Source organism: Loxodonta africana, chromosome X, assembly GCF_030014295.1.
Source record: "Loxodonta africana isolate mLoxAfr1 chromosome X, mLoxAfr1.hap2, whole genome shotgun sequence".
Classification (NCBI taxonomy): domain Eukaryota; kingdom Metazoa; phylum Chordata; class Mammalia; order Proboscidea; family Elephantidae; genus Loxodonta; species Loxodonta africana.
Genome location: NC_087369.1, coordinates 152,155,260 through 152,180,155, shown reverse-complemented (window position 1 = coordinate 152,180,155; position 24,896 = coordinate 152,155,260). Strand labels below are relative to the sequence as shown.

Genomic DNA, 24,896 nt, shown 5'->3' with positions numbered 1-24,896 from the left:
GGGTGGCTCGGTGCACACCCCAATCTCCACTTCAGGAGATACAAAGTGGTCGGCCCAGACAGTGAGCCCGGCGTGTATTGATAAGACACAAAGGGTGAGCAGACTTTCCTGCCACCCAAGCTGAGGAGATTTCACTTTGAAAACCTCCTCCCCAACACAGGCCCTGGGGAGGGGGGAGGAGAGCAGAGAGGTGTGGGGGACCAAAGGGACAGGGAAACTGCCAAGCCACAGGTGTTCATGGCAGGTGCGGGCTGACTGAGTCCCACTTTTCTCCAGGGTTCTGGGAATTTTCTGGAAGCCCAGAGGTTCAGGTGGAGGACAGCACTTTTCATAATTGTTTCCCCCTCAGCCAGCTGGAAATTGAAGGGTCTAGAGGGTCCCACATGTTCCTGCCTGGACCACCCGGGCAAGGGCAAGGACTAACCATATATTTGTTCTGCCGCTTTTGTGTCTCCGTCGGTGAATAGCACATGGCTGTGTGTAGAGGGGGACTTGGCTGTTGTTGGGTTTAATTGAATAAAAGCACTCGGGGACACACACGCACGCACGCACGCACGCACGCACGCACTCACCCCTCATCACTCCTCTCACTGCCCTCTTGCCTGGCCTCCTCCCCAGCACATTTCAATGCTGCAGGCACATACCAGAGCACCCTGACTTTTTAGCTGGGAAATTGTGTCCCAAGGTGAATTTCTTGGCAGAGAGAGAACCCAGTCTGCTCCCAGGCTGAGGTGGAGGGTCAGGCAGCAGAGAAAGGGTGTTTCACACAGAAGGGTCTGCGAGGGAAAGCACCGGAACGTTTCTCAGAGAGATTAACATCAGAAGGGCAATCAACTTGCCCAGGTTGAGCAAGCTTTGCTTTAGGCTCCCACCTTCTTGGTAGACCATTTTCTTGCCCCATTGCTGGCTCTTCCTGCCTCTCAGTCCACCTGCTTTCCTGGAGCTTCCGTTCCGATTCCAATATGACCCAACATCCTTCACAAGAATCGTTATTGACAAGTGGAGGAAGAGCACAAGCTCTCTGAGTTCATATCCCAGATGTACCATTTCCTGGCTGTGTGACTGTGGGCTATTACTTCACTTCTCTGGGTCTCAGTGCCCACCTCACAGGGTTGGGGTGAGGAGTAACTGAAATAAATCATGTCAAGCACTCTGCATAGTGCCTGGCACATAGTAACCACCCAGTAAGTATTAGCAGTGATTATTCCTGTGGTTATGATTATTGTTGTTATCATTTTCCCTTTGCACACCCTTGACTTTGCCAGGATCCTGGGATCAAATTCTTCTCTGGCAGTGCTGGCAGGACACACTACACTCCTTCTTGAAACCAAGAATTCACTTTTGGTGAGCTCTGCCATTGCACAGGGTAAGATGGGAGTGCCAAGGGAGGCCTGTGTGTGTGTGGAATACATAGTCTTTCTGAATGGCAGGCAGGGGCATAGTAAAGAGTGACCCTCAAGTCTTTAATATTTTTATTAGCAGTGTCATCTTTATCTCTTCACCATTTTCATCTTGAGTATCATTCTCTTCAGAAGTAAGAATAAATTAGTCCCTTTGAGAAGACAAGCATTCTGCCCCCTGGGAACTATTTAGCAATCATCAGTTTTTTATTACCCCACTGAATAGAGAATTCTGGGAGCTGACTGGCCAACCACCACTCACTTTCTCCCTCCTTTTGCTAGAATAGATGATGGGTCAGTTCTGAGCCAGTGCCCAGGGGCCTTTGGGTTGGGGCTGGGGCACCGTCTTTGCCAGTGTCTTTGCCCAGTAGAGTTCGCAGGGGTCTGTGGGCCATTCCCGTTCTGAAGGCCCACCAGGAAGTAACTTGGAGGCTCCATCCGCTATTGAATAGATTTTGTTTGCTTGAGGCCCTGTGGCCACCCACAGGGGCAGACAGCTCAAGATAAACTGGACCACCCCTGAACAGAGTGCTCCACACAGTCCCTTAGTCTCAGCTCATCAGGTTAGAGCTGTTGGGCCTTGGGGGATGGGAAGGTGGGCAATTAGTCTTAACCTCCCCAAATTCTTGATGACCTGATAACAAGGAGGTACTTAGACTTAGGAGGTAATCTGTCTTTTTCCCATAATGCCCCCGAGGATAAGAGAGGCTAGTTCAGCTCTGCTGATTTTGTGAGAATCCTTGCCCAGAAAACACCTGTCTCATTAGGGACCACTTTATTGGCGCCACTCTGATCCTAAAAAAAAAAAAAAAAAAAACACAACAGGCCCAGCCCCCTGCTCTGAAGACTCTAAACCCAATTCTAGAGTGTAGTAATAGACACATGCACTTAGCCCCATAGCAGGAGAGAGCTGACCTGCCAGTCAGCCCCGGCACTTCAGGTCTGTAGATGGGTGATTATGGGTCCGATGGCGTGGCTAGACAAAGATCACTCCTCCCCTTCAGCTTCACTGGGGAAGGCTTCCTGGAGGCGAGAGGGCAAATGACCTTTCAAAAGAGGAAAGAAAAATTATTGGCTGTGCTATAGGGGCATTCCAGGCTAGGTGGGACAGTAACGTTGGCATGGGAATGGACAAAAGATAAAACAACACAAGCCCGTTAGACTCAGCACACACAATAAGTCCCAAAGTTCAGACCTTGTCTATACTGGTGGCACCAAGGAATGTGTTTTCTAGAAGAGTGTGGGTGTTCTTATTTCTTTTATCTTATACTTTTTTTTTAGGTGTGTCTCTTACAGTCTGTATATAACATTGAGTTTAATGTTTTTTAGGATTTCATAGGGTTGTTATGAGAATTTATTACATGTAAAGCACTCAGAACAATGCCTAGCACATAGTATGTACTTTATTGCTATTACATAGCAATAATAATATTACGTAGTAATATATAATAAAATTACTTAGCATTTGCTGCTACTGTTAATGTTATTTTACCCAATTTGGGGTCCTCTCTCTTCCTTTCTATTCAGCAGCTTTACTGAGGTATTATTAACATGCCCAAAAAAAAAAAAAAGTTGCCGTCAAGTTGATTCCGACTCATAGCAACCCTACAGGACAGAGTAGAACTGCCCTGTAGAGTTTCCAAGGAGCGCCTGGTGGATTTGAACTGCCGACTTTTTTGGTTAGCAGCTGTAGCACTTAACCACTATGCCTCCAGGGTTTCCTATTAACATGCAATACACTCCAAATATTTAAAGTGTGTTATTTGGTAATTATTTACATATGTATACATCCATGAAACCATCACAAAAATCAAGATAGTAAATATATCCCTCACCCCCAGAAGCTTCCTCATGCCACTTTGTAATCCCTCCTTCTCATCCCCAAGTGACCACTGATCTGCTTTCTGTCACTGTAGATTAGTTAGCATTTTTGAGAGTTTTACATAAATGGAGTCGTGTATATACATGTATATATATAGTATGTACTCTTTTTTTTTTCTTGCTCTGGTTTCACTCAGCATACTTATTTTAAGATTCATCCATATTGTTGTATATATCAATATTTCATTCCTTTTTATTGCTCAGTAGCATTCCATTGTCCATCCATTCATCAGTTGATAGGCATTGATGGGTTTTTTCCCCCAGTTTTGGGCTATTATAGACAAAGCAGCTATGAATATTTATGGACAAATCTTTCTATGGATTTTGGTTAAATACCTAGGAGTGGAATGACTGGATCATATGGTAGTTGTGTGTTTAGCTATTTAAGAAACAGCCAAACTGTTGTCCAAAATGGCTTCACCATTTTACATTTCCACCAGCAGTGTATGATAGTTCCAGTTGCTCTATATCCTCACCAACACTTGCTATGGTCAGTCTTTTTAATTTTAGCCAATTTTTTTTTAGTAGGTATGAAATGGTATCTCATTGATACAATGTTTCAGATTTTAAGTATCTTTTCTTGTTATTTGTTCTTATTTGTCACCCATATATCTTCTTGAGCAAAGTGTTTGTTTAAATCTTTTGTGCATTTTTAAACTGAGTTGTTTAAATTCTTGTAGTTGAGTTTTGAGAATTCTTTATATACTCTGGATACAAGAACTTAATCAGATACCTGCTTTGTAAAGATATTTTCTCCTGGCCTATGGCTTGTCTTTCATTCTCTTCACAGTGTCTTTTAAAGAGCAAAAGGTTTTAATTTTGATGCAGTCCAGTTTCTCATTTTTCCCTTTTGTGGATCATGCTTTTGGTGTTGTATTTAAGAATTCTTTATCTAGTCCTAAGTCACAAATATTTTCTCTTATGTTTTCTTCTAGAACTTTTATAGTTTTAGGTTTACATTTAGGTCTATGATACATTTTGTGTTAATTTTTGTATATAGTGAGAGGTATGGATCCAAGTTATTATTTTTTGCATATGGATATCCAATTGTTCGAGCACCATTTGTTGAAAAGGCTATCCTTAGTCTACTGCAATTCCTTTGCACCTTTGTAAAAAGTCAGTTGTCCTTATATACCTGGGCTTATTTCTGGACTCTATATTCTGTTTCATTAATTTGTTTATCTTTATACCAATACCACACTGTTTTGATTACTGTAGCATTATAATGATTCTTGGAATCAGGTAGTGTTAGCCCTCCAACTTTGTTCTTCTTTTTCAAAGTTATTTTTTTGACTATTTTAAGTCCTTTGCAATTCCACATGAATTTTAGGGTCAGACTGTCAGTGTCATTTTCTTTTAATACTTGAATTTATTCTATTTACATTACTTGTTGTAACAGATATGCTTGGACTTGCTTTTATAATCTTGTTTGTCCCTGATATCATTTTAGAAGATGCTTATCTTTCATTGATATTCTTAGGCTAAAGAGTTCCTTAAGTTTACTATCTGTCTGTAAAATAGGACTATTTATTGTTTGCTCTTAATTCATAGCACATTTTCATGAATGTGTCTGTGATTATCTGCTCTATACATGACTTTATAGATGTCAGTCATATGCCTTTTCAGCCTCGTCTATCTAGACAACAAAAGTCTTCTTTAAAAAGTTTACCTTCCTGCAGTTATCATCATACCCCATTCTCTTGAACCATTTTAGTTCTCTAGAGCTGATCCAGAATAATGAATTCTTTCCTGAGGCTCCAGTGATCAGATCTGGGCCTAGTATTCCCAGGGTGGAAAGACTGTGGTTTGGTACAAAGAGAGAAATACTTTGATGATGACCTGGCCATCAACTATCTTCTCGATGCTGTTTGAAATAAATGACTCTAGCTGGTAGATGTTGCCCCTAATAGAGGCTTGGAGCAAGGGAGGAAAAGTAATGTTTGAGCCCTGGAGACCTTTGACCCCTAACTCTGCCCCACCCCCACCCTTAGACTATAGCCCTCAAATCTCTCAGGACCTGTGTTCTCTTTTCTAGAGGTCTCATGCAGGTTGAGCATTTACATGGATGTCATTCATGAATGCCCAGGCCTATGTTAGAGTCAGGAGAAGATGAATTAGGCCTTTATCCCATGGATTTTACTGCCTATTGGAGAAAAAAGACATACACATGAAATGATCAAAGAGCAATTCAAGACTTTGTGGAATTAAGAGATCTTGTGGTAGAATTTAAGGGCTATGGGAGTTTAAAGAAGGGGGTTATGGGTGGGAACTATATTTCTCAGGGCATAACCAGCTTCATTGGGTTGAGGGACTTGATTGGGATCTTGCTGGATGGGCACTATTTGATTAGCCAAAAAGGAGCAGCAAAGGCATGGCAGGCCTGAGAAACTCTGTGAATGAGCCTGGAATGTTCCCTCAGGGGACCATGAGGAGACCACTGGGCTTGAAGCCCAGGCTTGAGTTGGGAAATCATGGGAAATAAGGCTGAGTAGGTAGGGTGGGGTCAGACTATGAGGGACCTTTGGAAACCAAGCAGATGGTTTGGACTCGAAGGCTCTGCTGGGTACAGCTGGTGTGACCACAGCCATAGATCTAAATGTGCGCCCTGGGGTAGGAGCTGGCCCTGGTTCAGAGGCTGAGGGAGGAGCTAGTCAGAGGCAGGGCCAAGACTGGAACTTCATCTTCCTCAGTCCCAGTCAAGTGGGTTTTCTGTTGTACCAGGCCTAGTTTTTAGCTTTGCAAAGGGCTTTCACAGTCACTCCGTATACCTTCCTAATAGAGACCACAAGCAGGGGAAGTAGATGGCAAAGGCCAGCTCGCTCCACGGTTAATAGTGTGATGGGAGGCAGAGCTGCAGAAAAGCACTCCCTAGTTCACCTACCCACTGGTGGGCCCCACTGCTTGCCCCAGAGCCACTCTTGAGTTATAGCACGGTAGCTCCAGATGGCCTCTTAAAATGCAACTGTGTTAAGGAGAGAAGTGACACATTAACCTAATGCCAGCTATTAGTGCATTAACACGAAATGGTTTATGATTTTTCTGAGTGGCAGGGGTGCAGATTCCTGGGGGATGGGATGGTGACCTGCAAGTTTCGATAGAAGGGAGACGCATGCAGCCCTGACTGCTGCTAGGGTCAGTGAATACTCTGCGTCGTGTGAGGACAGTAGTCGGGGCGAGGGAGGCCTGAGGCCGCAAGGGCCACGTAACATGGCATGCCTGTGGTTGCACAGGCCGTTAATGGCAAAATTGCCCGAGCAGAGTTTTTCCAAACTTTCCCACCCAAGTGCCCTAAACTATTGGATTGTATCCTAGGGACCTAGGAGAACATAGCCAGTTGTCACTGAGTCAGTTATGACTTACGGCGACCCCAGGTGTGTCGGAGTAGAATTGCACTCTATAGGGTTTTCAATGGCTGAATTTTTGGAGGTAGATCGCCAGGTCTTTCTTCTGAGGCGCCTCTGGGGGGACTCCAACCTCCAATCTTTCGGTTAGAAACTAGGCATGTTAACTATTTGCCCCACCCAGGGATTCTTAGAAGGACATAGTCTTGTAACATTTCTTTCAAGTATGGTATTGTATCCTAAGTGTGAATTTTGTAATCTACTGCCTAAAATATTGATGATTATTTAAATAAAAAATATTTGAAGTGTTTTTCATTGAATAAATTGGAAGCCCCTGGAAGACTGGCCGAGCTGGTACTGCGGCTTTCACTCCTAGGCTGGGGCTTGGTCAGTGTTTACAAGCAAACCCTGTTCTTGGGGGATCCTGGGCAGGTCAGAACTTGACCTTTCAGGATCTTGGCCATTAGTGCACTATGTTTGTTTGTCTGCTGTCCCCATGTCTGTCCCCCTCCTTGGTTCATACCCAGTTGATAGAAAAATCTAGGCCCTTGTGTTCTGGGGGAAAGTCATTTGACTTGTTCAGCAGTTAGCTCTGAGCCTTTGGGTGGGTGAGCAGGTCTCAGTGTGGGGTGGAGACAGCTTGGGACTCATGAGACTCTGAAGTCCTGGCCCCCAGGACTTCCCTGTCTCACCTCCTCCACCATGCTCAGCCCTCAACCCCTCATTCAGCCCCACCTTTAGCTTGGAGTGTTTAAGGTGCTCTCCAGTTTGCCCTTGTTCATCTCCCGCTGGCTGGGGACAGAAGAGCCTCCTCCAAGGTGCTCCAGGCCGAAGTGAGCCTCCTCAGCAACGCCAGCGCCTCCTTGCTGTCCCCATAGCCTGCAGATAGAGAAGATGACAATTTAACAAGAACACATGCCCTACTCAGATTGGGCCAGCTGGAGAAAGCACTATGAATATTCAGGTTTCACTCTGGCAGGCAGAGCCGCAGGCACGGAGGGCCTGTGCCAGGCAGCAGGTCTTTGTCCACACCCCCTGCCTTCCAGGGACAGGGAGAAGGCTCCAGGCTGCGGGTGCCTGTAGTGACGAAACCAGAACAGGTAGGGCCCTAGGCTGGCTGTCTGGGCTAGGTGGGGCGAGGCAGCCGATGGGCGAGGCCCAGATTCCCCAGGCTGATAAGGCAGCCTGTAAACACCCAGCAAGGGGAGGGGGCAGAGGGCAGGCAACCAGATGGCAGGAGGCGGGGGGACCGGAGCCCAGGCCTCACTGCAGGAAGTGGGGCTTGATGTGGAAACATCCTGTCCAGCGGGGGCTAGACCGGTGGCCATCAGCATTTACTCCCTCCACCATGGAGGCAAGTTCAAGCCCAAGGTGGGGCTCCCTGGGCACCAGGCCAAGAACCTGGTTCCTGACATCTCCAAAGGACATGATCAATGGGTCTCAATTATGGGTGGCTCCCCCACCCAGCACTGCTGGGGGAAAATCAGAACCAAGCTACCTCCCATGGAGATGCTCAGCAGTAGAATTGTCTGAGAGAAGTTGACTCTCACGAGAAAATCCGCATCATCACCATCAGTGAAGAGCATTGATTCCAAGTCAAGTTGTCTGGTGTGGAAGGCCTCTTGCCACGCTTCAAGAGGAACCTCATAACTGACGCTCAGTTCTACGCTGACTTGCAGGGCTTTATAATTAGAACCTTGGAGTGGCAGAGCCTTTAGCAAGGGATCACCAAGCTCATCTACTTCACTTTACAGATGGGAAACTGAAACCCAGAAAGGAACAGGGATTGGCCACGTTAATGGCAGACCTGAAATGAAAACCCCTGTCCTAGCACATTCACCACTGCCTACCCTGTTGCTTGGAGCCCTGATGGCCCAGTGGTTAAGAGCTCAGTTGCCAACCAAAAGGCCAGCAGTTTGAATCCACCAGCCGCTCCTTGGAAACCCTATGCCGACACTCCTACCTGTCCCATAGAGTTGCTATGAGTCGGTATCAACCCGACGGCAACAAGTTTGGTTTTTGTTTTTTATCCTGTTGCTTAGGAGGCAGTGGTGGAATTCTCACCTTCCATATGGGAGACCCAGTTTCCATTCCCAGCCATCACCCGCCTGTCAGTGGAGGCTTGCATCTTGCTATGATGCTAAGCAGGTTTCACTGGAGCTTCTAGACTAAGGCAGACTAGGAAGAAAGGCCTGGCAATCTGCTTCCAAAAATCAGCCAATGAAAATCCCATGGATTATAATGGCCCAATCCACAACTGATCATGGGGAAGGCAACATTTTTCTTTCTGTTGTGAACGGGGTTGCTGTAAGTCGGGGGCTGACTTGATGGCACCTTTAGGTCCAGCCCCAAACCCTCATGCACAGGGCTGAATTGGCCTTGCTCACTCACCAGAACTTGCATAGGGTTATGGAGGGGCTGGGGAGAGGGGGGAAGAGCCTCAGAGTCGCAAAGCGGGAGACCTGGTGTCTGGCCTGAGCTGCTCTGTTAACTTGTGTGTGGCCTTGGGTAAGCTGCTGCCCTTCTCTGGGCTCCAGTTGTTGTTGTTGTTTTAAATAACTGCCTTATTGAGATATATTTCACATACTGTTCAATTCACCCATTTCAGGTGTACAGTTCAGTAGTTTTTAGTATATTCACAGAGTTGTGCAACCATCACCCCTATCTAATTCTAGAACATTTTTATCACCTCGGAAAGAAACCCTGTACCCATGAGCAATCACTCCCTATTTCCCTCTAACCCCTGGGCCTCAGTTTTGAAGAGGCATTTGCTATGGAAGTGTCTTGGAAACAAAACAGCAATGTTGTTTAGGCAGATGCTTACAATGTTGTTTAGCCCAGCTTACTGGGAACTTAGATACTTAAAGACCCTACCACAGAGAAGAATTGGGTGGGCCCAGTGATCAAGCCCTTGGCCACAGGCCTGGCACATATGAGGTGCTCAGGGCTGACTTTCCATAAATATTTGAATAAACATGTGAACCAACACCCCAAGATAACCAGACTTACATTATGTGTAAGCTGAGAGCAAGTGTATATTTATGGGGCAGGGACCGTGCCATGGCTGCTCCAGGTCTGAGGCCAGACTACGAGGAACTCTCTGGAAACAGTTGGCCCCAGAGGTTCAGGAATAGAGTCAGCCTCCCATATCAACAGTGCTGGAAGCCCCCCACTCCACAATTCCTTTCCTCCACAGCTGGCCATAGGAACTCAAACCATTACCATTTTGGTGCAGACTTGACCCAGGAAGTTAGGATTCACTTATTAGAAAGAACTTTGGTTGAGATCGAAGCCTCCAGGTGGATGGGACACAGGCCTGAGAAGCTTATGCCTAGGGGGCATCAAAGAGGTTCTGAGCCTTCAAAGTTGGGTGCTGCGAGCAAGCCCTGAGCTCGGGATCGTAGCGGATAATCTTCAGCCTGGGGCAGTGGGAAAAGGATGGACTTTGAGGTCAAAGTTAGATGGCCCTGGTTTGACTTCGGCCTACACTCTTAACTGGCACCATGACCTTGGTCATGTTACTTCATCTTTTCTGAGCCTTATTTCTATTGTTTTTGAAATGGAAATTCGAAAACAGAATTACGAAAATAGATTTCAATTAAAACAAAGCTCAAAGAGTTTAGTCTTTGGAAATAAACCAGGGTTTAAACCATAGTTCTGCCACTTACCAGCTACTTTGTACGGATGTTGTAAGAATTAAAGGAGATAGATACGGTATGTAAAGTGCCTGGCACCGCACCAGCCCCACAGCATGGATCCAATCAATGTGAATTCCCACCACCTTCCCTATGCTCCATCCTGTCTCACCTGGTCATTTGTACTCTTTGGCCCCCTCCCTGCAAAGCTAGAGAAGCAACTTGAAGTGACAGCCGAAACAAAAAAAAAAAGGAGAGTGCAAAAGAAAAGCTTGCCCATGTTTAAACAGATAACCACACCCCCTGCCCGTCCCCCACCAGGGTACATGGCAGAGACCACCCCACCGTGGCCACATCTGCCGTCCTGGGCAGAGCACTAGCTCAGATCAGTGCCAGCCTCACAAGTGCTTCCACCCCTCTGCCAGGCTAGATGTCCTTTCCAAACATGTGCCACCAGCTTTGAGTCAGGCTGTAACCAAATCCTGACTCTGGGTGTGCTCTGCAGATGTGGGGAGGGGCTGGCAGGAGCCCAGGTGCACATCCAGATGTTGTCTCTGAGGCTTCCTTGGCATCCCTCACACCAGCTGTGGAACCCTATTTACGCAAACTTGCAGGGGTGGAGAGGCAGGCTTGGGTTGTGCAGGCACTCCCCTCGGGGCAATGAGGCCCTGTGGCCAGGGGGCCAGGCTCCTATTTGTCCTTGGGGGCATGGAGGGAAAGGGGACAGGGAAAAGTGGAACTCTGCTCTCTTGAGAGGTGGCCTGTCTGGGCAGAACTTTTGGCCAAAGGTGCAAGAGGATGACCCTTCAGAGCCGAGAGAGGTATCAAGACTATCTTCCCATCCATATATTTACTGGCCCATCCAGAACCATAATTCCTAGGGGTCCCCTTGGCTTCTCTCACTGCTCTTTGACCCTCACAGAACACTATCACAACAGGGGGCTAAGGCAACTATGTCCATCTGCCACTAGGCCTCCATCCTAGGCATCGAGGCTTCTGGAATCATTATCATGTAGTTCAGAGCTGTCCCCAGGAGGAGTGGCAAGTGGGCAGAGGCCCAGGACCTCAGGCTGCTGTTGTTGTTCTGACCCATCACCTTGGGAAACCTCGGGCACACGGTCCTACTGCTAGGAGCCCCACCTTGCAAGGGCAACTGGGAGGTATTTACAAGCATGTGTCACCACACCACATCAGCAGCTGCTACCGAATGGGAGAGTTCCCTGTTCTATAACCTAGAAAATGCCACTACCCTTGACCTACATGTAATACAATACTTTGCTTTTCACTCTTGCCTCTGTTCATTGGTGCCAGGGTTAAGCCCTCTGCAAAACTATGAAGTGACATTGATTTCAGCGTCATCTGCCCCTCCAAATCAGCCCCCCCTCATCCTCTTGCTTCAACTCCTCCTCCATCTGAAGCCACCCAGGGCCGGCCCCTACTGGACATTGCCCTCAGCCACAGCATTTATATTCCTCTTTTCCATCCAACCCTTCCAGGGCCAGGCTCACTCTGCCCCCCAAGTTGAGAGCTAGCTAAAATGACAAACTCACTTCTACTCATCTCGTAACAGGAGAGGGTTTACACAGACAGCCTCAGTCTCCCTCCCAGGAAAGACATCCCTCTCTACCCGCTCCCCGAGCCTGAAGAGCCTGAAGCATGGCGGTAGAGGAGCTGCCGGGGGGCTGGGGCACCCCCTTGTGTAGACAGCTGTCTCCTCAGCCTTCCTGCGAGGGATCCTCCCCTCTCTGCACTCTCTGACCTGCGTGGGGCAGGGGTGGGGCTGGGAGGGCCAGCAGGCCCTGGAGGGGAAACTGCTGAAACCCCTGGGACAGGAAGTGGCAGAGAGGGGCTGTTTCCTCTGGCAGAGCAGGGGTGCGGTGAGACCTGGCCCTATCTCCTGCTTCATTGTCTGCTGTAGGCCCCAGGAGGGTGGGGAGAGGTGGGAGCCCTTCTTTCTCCACCCCCAACCCAAAGTGGAGGCTTTTGGCCCACCAGAATGGGGCGGAGGGGGGTGCTTTTTCAGAGGAGGCCATCTTCATTTTGCAGGGAGAGGAATTCAGAGCAAAGGGCAGACAGGTCAGCAGAGGGGAAGGGAGGGGTGCTGCAGGTGAGTATGGAGTGAGGGGGGCCCACAGTCGCAGCGGAAAACCACGGCTGGGCAAAGGAACCTTCTGTGAGCCCTGCCCTGAGACTAAAATATCAGGGCTCTGCCACTCACAACTGTGTGAGTTGGAAAGGCAGCACATTGCTGAGTCCAAATCACAAGGCTAGAAAGGGCCTTAGACCACCTAGGCCAACCTCCTACTTGTGCAGATGAGGAAAGCGAGGCCCACAAAGCGGAAGTGACTTGCTCAAGTTCACGTCAGGAATCGGGGGCAGAGCCAAGGCCAGAGCTCAGATCAGCTAACCCCAAACCAGGACTTTCTTTGATGAAAATCTACCACATTTGTGTTTTGTGGCCCACATCTCCCTCCAGGCACCTCTACTTCCAAGTGCTGTATGATATTCTTCTCAGAAAATGAGCTTGAATTTATTCACACTGAAGGGAGGGAGGGTGAAGCCTTTAGTCCAAGAGTTCAGCAAACTTCCTGTAAAGAGCCAGATAGTAAATACTTCAGACTTTGCGGGCCATACAGTCTCTGTCACAACTACTCAACTCTACTGCTGTAGCAAGAAAGCAGCATAGACATTTATATAAATGAATGAGCATGGCTGTGTTCCAATAAAACTTTATTTATGGACACTGAAATGTGAATGTCATATAATTTTCATGTGTCTCAAAATATTATTCTTCTTTTGGTTTTTTCCCAACTATTTCAAAATGGAAATTCTTTGCACTTTGAAGCTTTGGAATTTCAAGATAAAAAAAGTAAAAACCATTCTTAGCTCACAGACTGTATAAAAACACACAGCAGGTGGTATTTGGCTGGGGGGGGCATAGTTTGCTGACCCCTACTCAGTGGCGTCGGTAGGCTTGGTGTCACCCAGTGCGGTAGGTAACTCATGGTGTCAACTCCCATGGACCTATGCCCGTACTAGACCATACAGAATCCTGAGTAATGTTTTTTGTACTAATGTCACCCGTAAATCATAATTCCCGTAGATCACTGGATGTAACGGCAATAGTAGTGACATAAACAACTAGCAACATTAAAATGACACCTTTAAGTTACAACATCATACGCACAGCCTAAATGTACTTACCTAGTTTCATGTGGTTAAAGTGAAAATTTGGTAAGAAAACAATAAAATTCGCAGCAAAAACGTACATCGAAATCATGTTCATTTTTAACAGTAAACTTTACAGTTACAGGAGATACATTAAGGCATTAGGTCGGAAAGCTGGATTGAGAGAGTGGGAGGCAGAGCCAGCCAGGCAATCTGAGTGAGCAATAATTTCTGCTCTCAGATCATCCACCTCCTCTCTTCTCCTCTCTACCCAGGTTGGTACTAGCGATTTTGTTTTTAAGTTTGATTATTTTTCTTCACTTGGGAGTTTTAGAAAATTTAAATCAACCTCTCCTCTCTTGGAGTGTTTCCACCGGTTGCAAGGTCCCGGGAATCTCTGCCTCTGGAGGGAGGGAGGGAAGCGGGGAGTTGTTCTCCAAGCTGAGCTGCTCAGTCCAGGGCTCCAGAGGGCCGGGCTGTTTGGGATGTCGTTGGCAGTCTTTTTCCCTCTCGGGCTGTGTCTCCGTTTTCTCGAGCTCCAGAAGAGGTGCGTGCATGTGCGCGCCTGTGTGCATGACCCGCGGAGCCGCCGGGGGCGCGGGCGCCGGGCTGGGCGCGGGCGCGGCGCGCGCGCCCCGTGGCCGGCTGGTGGGGAGTTTGGTGTCATCCCCTCTGACAATGTCACTCGGTGCAGTCCGCGCTCCCCTAGTTGACGCCACTGCCCCTATTTTAGTCTAAAATAGTGTGTTGTGAGAAGGAGCGAACATACCAGGTGAGGAGGAAGCAGGTAATCCTCTGAAAAGGAGGTGACATTTGCTTTAGATCTTGAAGGGCGTGTGGGCATTGGACCCGCAGAGATTGGGGACGGGCATGTCAGGCCAAGGGGACAGCGTGAAGGAAGGCACGGCGGAAGGAAGTCACTGTGAAAGTAGAATGTGCTCTGTACATTTTGGCCTCGACAGAGGGCGGGGCTGGCTTTGCTGAAGATGCTGAGACAATGAGGAGGGGAGGGAAAAGGGTGGCCTGGGAGTCACAGCGCCCAGCTGTGTGACCTTGAGCAAGTCATTTCCCCTCCCTCATGGACTCGGTGCCTGAAGTTGGAGAATAAGAGGGATGGATGGAGCGATCTTTCAGGACTCCGATTCAAGGAGAGGCTTTCAAGAGTGTGGGTAAGTGGGAAGAAGGAACCCCAGGAGCCTGTGAGGAACTCTGGTGCAGAAGCCTCTCTCCCTGTCCAGCCAGGCCCTGATCGGTGGTCTTTCCATCTTACCCTTTCTTGCCCCCTCGCTTCTGCGGAGGGAACACTGGAGTGCGGGCCTTGCACCTCTGCCTTTTGCTTTTGTGGCCTGGGAAGTGACTGGCGAGGGAAGGAGACGTTTGGACAGGGCACCATCCAGCGCGAAGCAGGCAGCGAGGCTGGGGACCCGATTTAGGCCCCTCCCACGTAGGGGAGTCCGGGATCCGGGCGTCAGTTTCTAGGGCACGCGCTGGCAGGGGCCTTGACAAAGAACGCTGTCCCTCCAATAAAAGTTATCTGACTTAATGTTGATGCCGAGTCACATATTACCCCCAGCTTCTAAAAGACCCACTAATTAATTTAATTAGTCTCTGGTCAGTGTTCCTGTTCCTCCCTCCCTCCCTTCCCCAACAATAAAAGCAAGCAGGCCTTCCCTGGGCGGGGCGGGGGCGGGGTGTGTGCCATTTGAAGCCGTCGCTTGCTCCTTCGGCGCCTGCAACTCCCTGCCACAGTCCTGGGGCGGGATTATCGCCCGTGCCAGGCCAGGCCTGCTCCTTTGGCCACTAAATGCCTGTCTAGGCCTCTCTCACCCTGCAGCCCCGGCCCCAGACAAGACAAGGGTTAGCAAAAAAAAAAAAAAAAAAACTCTTCAGGGCCCTCTCTTCCCCTCCTTAATCCTGGGTTTTTCGAGATAATCCCAACTTCAAAACGTCCAAACTGAACTGGCCTTCTTACCCTATCTCCTGCCCCAATCGCTATCTTTGAACATTCTTCCAGTGAGAACAGGCTACACAGCTTGGTGTCTCTGCAGCTCATGTATTGCCCCATAGTCTGTCTGTTTTTTTTTCTGGCAGGGTGGCTCTGGGATTCACTCCTGGGTTCTAGCTGCCTGGCCTGGTCTCCTTTCATCTCCTCCATCCACAGAGCCACTCACATGCCCAGATCAAACTGATCTTCTTAAAGACCTGCTTCCTTTATGCCCCTACCTTGCTCAAGAATCTACAGTAGCTCCCAGTTGCTTCCCATATAAAGTTCAAATTCCACTGCCTGGTACATCTAGGCCCTCTCCACTTATCTAGTTCATTTCTCTGACTCCCCAGTCAACTCCTTCCTCTCCCCCTATAATCAAATTGGTTTCTTCTCCCTACTATCAACTGTATAACCCGTTGCTGTTGAGTGGATTGTGACTCACAGCGACCCTATAGGGCAGAGTAGAACTGCCCCATAGGGTTTCCAAGGAGTGGCTGGTGGATTCGAACTGCTGACCTCTTGGTTAGCAGCTGTAGTACTTAACCACTACGCCACCAGGGTTTCCATCAATTGTATAGTTGTGGATTATGACCCCCCTTGGCCTTCATTTCGTTCCACCACCTCTGTCTCCCCTTTATTTCTCTCCATTTATGTAAAGACATGCTGAATACTTAGTGAGCAGCCACAGCCAAAATGACCCAAATCAGACCAGCCAATAACTGCAAAGCACTTTCATGACCTAACAAAGAGGTTTCTCCTATGTGAATTCATTGGCTTTCTACAACGGTCCCTTGAGCTAGGTAGGATGTCGTTATCCCTGTTTTACAGATGAAGACAGCAAGGCTCGGGGGTCCTGGGACCTACCTAAACCCCAGGACAAAGCTGAATCTTTGGGCTGGGAAGCCTGCGTTCTTATAGTCTGCAGGAACTTCTGGGACCCTCTCCCAGGCTATGGTTGGCAGCCCATCATACTGGGGTTCTTTCTCAGACTTGCCTTTGGCCCCTGAGCTGAAGCGGTCCTATTTCCTGCAGTGTCGTGTCCCCCCCCCCCCCCCCCCCCCCCCCCCCCCCGCCTCCTCCCCAGCCACTGTCTTGTTCATCACTTTCCAGAAGTACTCCTCCTTGGAGCCTTAGAGGTGAGGATGCAGTGGCCGCAGGCACCCCTAGGGGGTGCTCTTTTGGTTTTCTCAGGCAAAGCCCAGAGGAGACTGGGCCAGCTGAGGAAATTAGGTTCCTTTTGTCGGTAACCCTCCCCGGCCTCTTCCTCCTCCTCGCCTATTGGGGCTTCTGTAGTGCTCTTCTTGCCACATAACCACAGTCAAAGGGCTGGGGCGGGGTGAAGGTGGCAAGGACGGGGGGCACTGGGAGCCTTCCACCAACCGCAGCAGCCTGCCCCTCTGGTAGGGCCCCCAACCCAGGTGAGGAGTTGAGGAGTTGGTCTCTTTCAAGCCAACAGCTGGAACTCTCCAGCCCCACTCTGCCTATGTTCAGGAGCCAGTGGGGGACTTTGGGGGCTTAATGGGGTCCCCAGCCCCCCCACCCCGTTGCTCTCAGGAAGATCACCTGAAACTCCTTATCTGACTGAGTGCTTTTTAACTTTCAAAGTGCTTTCCCACCGCCATCTTCATTCTCCTGGTGAGCCTGTGCTAAGCCTGGATTAGCCGCAGCACTCATCTACTTTAAGGAGGAGCAAAACCGCAGCCCAGAAAGGTGGCTAACTGTTCCAGGGTCACACATCTGGGTGGGATGCAGCCATGAGAGGACTCCCCCTGTGCACACTCTGGGTGGGCCTATGGGTCTCCTGGAGGAAAAGAGAGGACATCTCTTTGCCTACCCTCTGCTACAGCCTAACCACCCCTCCTCTGGGGCCAGTCAGGGCCTGCGAAGGTAGAGGCAGGACTAAAGGCTGAGAAAGAAGGTAGGGGGCAGTTGACAAAGAGTTCAGGGCCAGCCTCACCATCCCAATGGTAACAAGCCCTATGCTAGAATCAGGCAGTAACTGAGAGGCAAGGAAGGAAACTAGGTTTCTTGTAAATACACACAGAGAAACCCCAACCAACAGAGCTTGCAAAACCTTTATTTTTTTCCCTCCCTCTTCCTGATTTCATCTCAAATGGAGGGGGTGGTGGAAAGAAAGGAATAGAGGAGGAGCTGACAAAATAGCTGTGACCAGGGCCCCTTCTCTGAGGGGCCCCTTCCTTCCCAAAGAGGAAGATTTAGCTGGCTGATTAGAGTCCAGCCCTAATTGGGTCAAGGTCTTGAGTTTGAGTCCCATGGACGGGTTAATTCTACTCTGCCCATGACTACAGATTGGACCTCTGACTCCGGCCCTCTGTTTCTTAAATACACGCCACTGGTCACGCGGTACAGCAGAAGGATTTGCAGGACTGTTTTTAAGGAGAGGGTACAGCTGTTCCCAGGGTAGTTTCCATTTTGTTTGTGGTTGTGGGGGAGGGGTGTTGAGGGAGTGGGAAATGGCATGAAGGAAATTGTCACTTCCTTTCCAGAGAATTCCAGAAAGGTTTCATGGAGGACAAGGTATTTCAGGAGTGATAACTGCCTCCAAGGGGACCGAGGACTATAGAAGGAGAATTCAGCTTTGTGGCCCAGGTGACCATCTGGCCCCCATGTTTCTTGGCAGGTGTGGAACTGCCACGCGTGTTACCAGCAATTCTGTGAGAGCCATTGGCTCAGCGGAATGGGTGTAGATTTAAACTCACTCTACAGGGACTGTGGACGTGGCTTTCACATAGGGGCTGTTTCCTGTAGGGGAGGCCCAGCTGGGTGGGCGCTGGACACTGCTTGATGTGTTCCAGTGACAGCCCCAGAAAGGGTCTGTGCATCTGAAGGGGGCCCAGCTGTGGTGAGGCTGAAGCAGCCCAAACCACTTCTATTTTGCTTTGGTTTTGAAATGCAGTCAGAACCACAGAGAGCCAGAGGCGTGCATTTGTAGGCCAGTGACGGCGCCCCCTCACCTGTTCACTCACTCACTCTGGTGGCACACAGGCTCACACACAGCATCCAGGGGCCATGTACTCTCCCAAAGGCTTCACTTGCTGCCCATGCAGGCCAGGGCCTGGGAGCCAGGGACCCTGCAGGGCCTCAAAGGGAGCAGTGCTCTTGCCACCTTGGGAGTGGACTTTGACTGGAGCCAGCTGTGCGTTGTGCAGTGATGGGGCAGGGCAGGGGGCGGGGATTCACCACCAGTTGCTAAGGGCTCCCAGAGACCTCAATTCCTTGAGCCAAGTGTCTGTGTGTGCCCCCAGCCCCCCACTCAGCTGGCCACTCAGTGTCCAGGGCTCTAGGCCACTGAAGCTGCGTCCCAGCCAAAGGGCTCTTGTAAGGATGCCAGAGAGGGGAGCCCCTGGTGTGGGCCTCTCTGGCCTCCAGTGGGGCGGGCCTTCTGTGGTGGTGGCTTCTTTGGTTTCAGGTTCCTGGGAGAGGGAGGTTATTTTGAGGGACTGGGGGGGGTCACTCCTCTACAGGGGAGAGTGAGTGAACATGCAAACGAGCAGGGCATCTCCCCACCTCTCACTTTCAAATCCTCAAACGTCTGAAGGGGGAGGGAGAAGCTTTCTGGCCTGGAAGATTCCGTTGGGGAGGGGGAGGATTTTCTTAGCCTTGGCCAAGAGAGTAGGACAGCTACTTCCACCTTCTACCCCCTCCAAACATCCCCCTCCCCCCATCCTAGCTTCAGGCTAGAGCCTGGGGCAGACTGAGATCTCCAGTGTCATTCTTGGGTGCTGAGTACAATCTCACAACCCTGGACAAGTGGAACTTGCACCCGCCAAGTCCAGAATTTAGGCTTTTAAACTTGTGGGACAGATGGAAAAAAGCAATTGGATTAGCCCCTTCCTTTTATTTCAAACCTTTTTTTTTCATGTAGACTGTCAAGGGTTCCATCCAATACTGCGTCCTGCATTGGAGGCCTTCCCTTCCCCACCCCACCCGCAACAGAGTGGGACTTTGTGGGGCTCACCCCCCAGGATCCGTGGGCCACATACTTATCGTTGATGGTACTGTCTTCCTGGGAAGCATCCAACTTGGAATTTGCTGTGTAGGGGGGTCAGGGGGCCTGACCCGCCCGCCTCCATCCTACGCCCATCCTCACAGCAGAGGAACAGCGGCTTTCAGCCAGTATCAGCCTCGGTTTGTCATTCTCACGAAGCACCGCGGGCTGGCCTAGAGGAGGAGGAACCGATGACTTAGCTTGCGGTGCCGCGGGCCAGACCAGGGCAGCTCTTTGACACACAGAGGCTCTCCCCCACCCATGTTCCCACACTCGGGACACATGCACACCTCTCGCACTGGTGCATACCTACAGGGTGTTGGCGCACCCACCGCAAACATAGAGTGTGCCCCCATGTAACTAGCAATGCACAAATGTACAGCTGTGACACACATATGGTGGTGCAAGGGTTATGCACTCGGCTGCTAACTGAAAGGGTGGCAGTTTGAACCCGCCCAGCAGCTCCGCAGGAGAAAGGCCTGGTGACATGCTCCCGTAAAGATTAAAGGTTACAGCCTTGCAAACCCTATGGGGCAGTTCTACTCTGTCACATAGGGTCGTTGTGAGTTGGAATCAACTTGACGGCAGCTAACAACAACAACAACAGCGCTCATGTAGTGCAGTCACAGAGTGCATGACCCCCCGCCCTGCACCCAGTGCACACATGGGTACCCTCCTTGCTCCATTCATTCATTTATTGATGCATTCATTCCACATCCGCTACATGACAGCCCTGGTGCAGGGTGCTGAGGCTTCACCAATGACCAGCACACAGTCATCCCTGCCCTCAGGGAAGCCACTGTCTATTGGGGGAGGTGCGTGGATGTTCCCCAGGCAGCAGGCAGCGCTGGTAACCTAGCAGACTTGAAATACTGATCTGTGCGGAGAAGCCAGAAATGAGCAGACCTGGAGGGAAGGGCCATAGCGAAATGACCTTGGGGTGCAGGGAGAACAGCCACAGGAGTTTCGTGTTTAGACAAAGTGGGATTAGGTGAAAGCGATCCCCTTTCGTTTGACTAGTAAGCAAATGCTGCTGGGGGCAGAAAAACAGGCCTGTGGGAGGGTGGGGAGCTGGGGAATGCAGACCTTGGGGCACTTGGGCTAGGAGAGACAGACCTTCCAAGCATAAATGGCCCTGACAGGCTTCGCTGGCTATGGGAGACCACGTCACAGGCAAGGTCTGTCGGGGTGGGGGAGGGGTGGCACTCAGAGCCAAGATGGTGCCCCCACTGCCTCTCTAGCAGGGACCTAGCAGGGTCAGGCTCTCACTCACCCGCAGAGAAACTCAGACCTGCCAGGTTGAGTTGAGCGACTTCTCGAGGTTTTTTGGGGGGTGGGTGGAAAGGTGTGGGAGTGGGGGTGGGGGTGGGGAGAGGGTGGAGCCAGCCCTGTGGGCTAACGGAAAGGAAGTGGGAGAGGCCTGGGTGTCTCCTGTGGGGGAAAGCGGTCATCAGGGAGGTCACCCGTGGTCCCCTCCCTTTCCTCCCCTTTCCCCCTTTCTGCAGTTCCTCATTTCTTTCCAGGCAAGGAGAAGGTTTTGCCACCCTGGCACTGCTCAGGACATGTCAAGGAGGTAGGGGTCAAGTGTGTTGAGCATACTGTGTGCATGGACCCAGTTCTTTAGGTGCTCAAGATCGAACCAGGCTGTCAATACAGAACACACACACACACACACACACAAACAGAGACACGTGAATATCACTAAAATTAACCTTAAGGGCCAGGGCGGGGGGCGGGGGGCAGCAGTGGTTCAATGATAGAATTCTCACCTTCCATGTGGGAGATCCAAGTTCGATTCCCAGCCAATGCACCTCAAGTGCAGCCCTGCCCGTCTTTCAGTGGGGGACTACAGTGTGGCTATGGTGCAGCAGAGCTTCCAGACAAAGACAGACTAGGAGAAAAGACCTGGCAATCTACTCCCAAAAATTAGCCAATGAAAATCCTACGGATCACAATGGTCAGTCTGAATCCATCTATGGGAATGGTACAGGACCGGGCAGCATTTTGTTCTATTGTGCACGGGGTCGCCATGAGTCAGGGACCAACTCAAAGGCAGCTAACAAGAATAAGGGCTAAAGACGTGGTACCTAGAAGTGGAGAAGCCCGTGATAAGGGCCTGATGGACAGGGCAGGCTGCTGGGGAGGAAGGTCTGAGTGGGAGCGAGGGCTTTGGGAGGTAGGAGGCAGGGGTATGACCATTGAGACCACGTTGAAGAGCCGCAATGGGGTTGACAGTATTGAGTGGAGACACAGGAAACCATGGGAGGCTGAATGACACCTGAGTGTCTGGCGCAGACTGTGAGCACGAGAGGCATTCAGGGAGCAGAGTGTGTGTGGGTGGGTGGGGGGGGGCTGCAGCAGACAGAGATTTCCTGGAAAAGGGCTGAGCCAGCGCCCTGGAGGATGGGGAAGGTTCCGCCGGCCCCTCCCCCAGCCGGGGCTCTCCTCACAAGTTCCCAGGGTGACAGTTCAGTCTTGAAACTGAAAGCAAAGCTGAACCAAGAACACAAACCCACACACAGCACCGAAGGTCATCTTCTCCGGCGCTGGTGGCGGTAGTGCACTGGTGAGCACCCAGGACATCTGGCCCACGTGTCCCTCTGTCCCCAGACCCTCTGGAGGCATGGTCAGGTCTGAGTCCCTTGCCTGAGAGCTGGGTCTGACACAACATAACCCCCATGGCGAGACACTTCTTCCTCTGGACTCCACCTCTCAGCGCTAATGTGCCTCTACTCCCCAGGTGGCCTGAGACAATGTCAACTAGAGCCAGGCAGAGTCTGCACGAGCGCTCTGCCCACCCACAAGGCCCCACCAACATCCCTCACACAAGATTCCTTCCCAAGCCAAGGAGATTTTAGGGATTCCTCTTGTCCTCCTTGAGGCCAGGCCTGGCTTCTTCGTGGCTGCACCCTGGGGATTAGTCTTGGAGGCAGGCAGAGCCCAAAGTCCCTCGATCTGTCACCTTCTCTGGAAGAAGATGGGGAGGGGGCGAGTAGGAGGCTGTGTGTTTTCAGGGCTGGCTCAGGATGCCGATGCTGGCGACCCGGGCTGGCACCAAGGCTTGGCCACTTTCTACTAGAGGTGATGGGCTGGCTTCCTCTCTTCTCCCTTGTTCTTTACCTGTCTTCTTTCCTCTCCTTCCCCTTTCTTCTCCCGCGTTCCTCCCTTTCTGCCTTCCTTCTTCTGGCAGTCTGCCCTGGCATGGGCAGGTCCCTCTGGTTCACTAGCTGTCCTAAAAGCTTCGCTCTAGGAAGGTGACTTACTCATGGCCCCCATTTCTCTTCTCTTAGGTCTATCCTGCGGTTGGCCCAGCCCAGCATGCAGCCCTGAGCCTGGCTTAGGCTAATTCCGACTCCAGCTCTCTGCAGCCCCTATTTTACTGTGGTTCAGGGTGTAGGCTCTAGGCTCCGAGGTATTCTAGCAGCTTCTCTTCATCAAGAAAACCCCGCAGCTCCAGAGGGCCCTGCAAATCCCGCTACCAGCTCTCTGAGAAGGCAGCATGGCTATTACCCTGCAGCCCAGTGACCTGATCTTTGAGTTTGCAAGCAACGGGATGGATGACATCCACCAGGTATGGCCCCAGAGACCAAGGCACGGTCAGCTAGCATGGACAATCAGACAGACAGGCAGACAGACAGGGATCCAGCCAGCTTGACGGCTGGCCAGTCAAAACATATTGACCAAGCACCTACTATGCTTAGAGTGCTGTGCCTGCTTGCCGACCAGACTGTGCGCCAGCTATTCACTCATGTGGCCAGTCAGTAGGCACTGGGCAGTCATTTAGTGAGCCAGTTGTCTGTGTGCAATTATGTGGCACGTGCAGCAACCAAGCCAGCAAAGCAGCTGCTAAGTAGATCAGCTGAGCTGTTGGCCAGTCAGCAGCGTGGATTGAGTGCACAAGGTGTGGACTGACAACCAGATGATCTTTTGGCCACTTCCCTCCACCCCTGGTGTCACAGTGAGAAAGCTGCTGGGATGACCACATAGCAAGAGGGAGCACTGCCAGCTGGAAGAAACTTCAGGGTGGAGTCCAACCCCTGGCGTCTGTAAACTCATGTCTCTAGCCCTGTTGACGGGCCCTCACATGACCGTCTTTTTGGCCTCAATAAACTGGAAATGGGGTCTTTTGATGGGAGAGAGTTGGAAACTAGGACAGGATTGTGGTGCTTACATCCTCACTGCTCCATGCCTTGCCCTGCATTGGGGCCAAGAGGGCACCATTTTCTGGGCACTCATTGGATGGTGTCCTGGCACACTCACTGCCACCCTCCACTCCTTCCACAAAATGAAGAAAGAAGAAATGGAAGATTAGGAGTCAGGAGCCCTGGGTTCTGATCCCAATTTGGCTACAGCGTCATCTAGACAAGTCCTGTCCCTACCATATCTGGGCTACCAAATCCCTCTCTTCACAAAGAGGGGATCCAGCTGGATTATCCATCTCTAGAAGCCCTGATGGCAAAGTGGCTAAGTGCTCAGCTGCTAACTGAACAGTCAGTAGGTCAAACCTACCAGCTGCTCCATGAGAGAAAGATGTGGCAATCTGCTCCCGTTAAGATTATAGCCTTGGAAACCCTAAAGGGCAGTTCTGCTCTGTCTTATAGGATCACGATGAGTCAGAATTGACTTGATGGCAATGGGGTTTTTTTTTTTTTTGGAAGGGCATGGTAGCCTAACTCTGCTCTTTATCCTAAATCCCTGGATGGATAACTTTTGTCCAGTGTCCAGCGGCCTGCCAAAGGCTGCCCCCTAGTGGGGCTTTTAGCACATTGTACTTTCTATCCAGCTGTTCCATACCCTTGTGGTGGAGCAATTTTATTAAATACCTCTGGTGTGCCTAGCCCCATGAAAAGCATCGTGTGGGGAGAAGGGAAGAAAAAAATCTAACCTTACCTGGGCTCTCAATGCTATTTGTCCTTTTTTACTCGTTTCTAGTCTGCTCAATGGAGAGCACCTGGGTGGTGCAAATGGTTAAGTGCTCAACTACTAGCCAAAAGCTTGGCGGTTTGAATCCAGCCACAGGTGCCTTGGAAGACAGGCCTGGCAATCTGCTTCCGAAAGGTCACAGCCATTGAAAACCCTATGGAGAACAGTTCTACTTTGACACCCTTGGGGTCACCTGCCATGAGTCTGAGTTGACAGCAACTGGTTTGTTTTTCCCCCCATAACTAGTGGCTAGCATACAGATACCACAGCTCTAGAATCCAGGGCTTTAATTGCTATACCCGACTGCCTGCCTCAGTATGTCCTCTCTGAGACCCATTGGAATTTGGCTTGGGACCCCAGCACTCCCCTGAAACTGCTCTAGCCAGCATGACTGCCCAGTGGCCAGACCCAGAGGCCTTTGATCAATTGTTATCCTTCCAGATATCTCAAGAACATTGACAAAACTGACCGTTCTCAGTCTTTTTTCATGAAGAATTAAAAATTCTCATTAAAGAAAATTTGGGAAATACGGAAAACTGGAGAAAAGGGGGG

At 50.4% G+C, this 24,896-nt stretch overlaps 1 protein-coding gene across 3 annotated transcripts in view; it reads left to right on the top strand.

Annotated features, from left to right (window-relative positions):
* Positions 1 to 24,896, top strand: part of ELF4 (E74 like ETS transcription factor 4) — a 43,043-nt gene that overhangs the window by 3,769 nt on the left and 14,378 nt on the right. For 2 of the 3 annotated variants that reach the window (XM_064277573.1, XM_064277575.1), the window contains exon 2: positions 22,712 to 22,992. In XM_064277573.1, the coding sequence (XP_064133643.1) occupies positions 22,921 to 22,992 (72 nt within the window). In that variant the 5' untranslated portion in view covers positions 22,712 to 22,920. Of the gene's footprint in view, positions 1 to 21,801; positions 22,993 to 24,896 lie in introns of those variants that run through there. The other variant, XM_064277574.1, reaches the window with a different exon arrangement.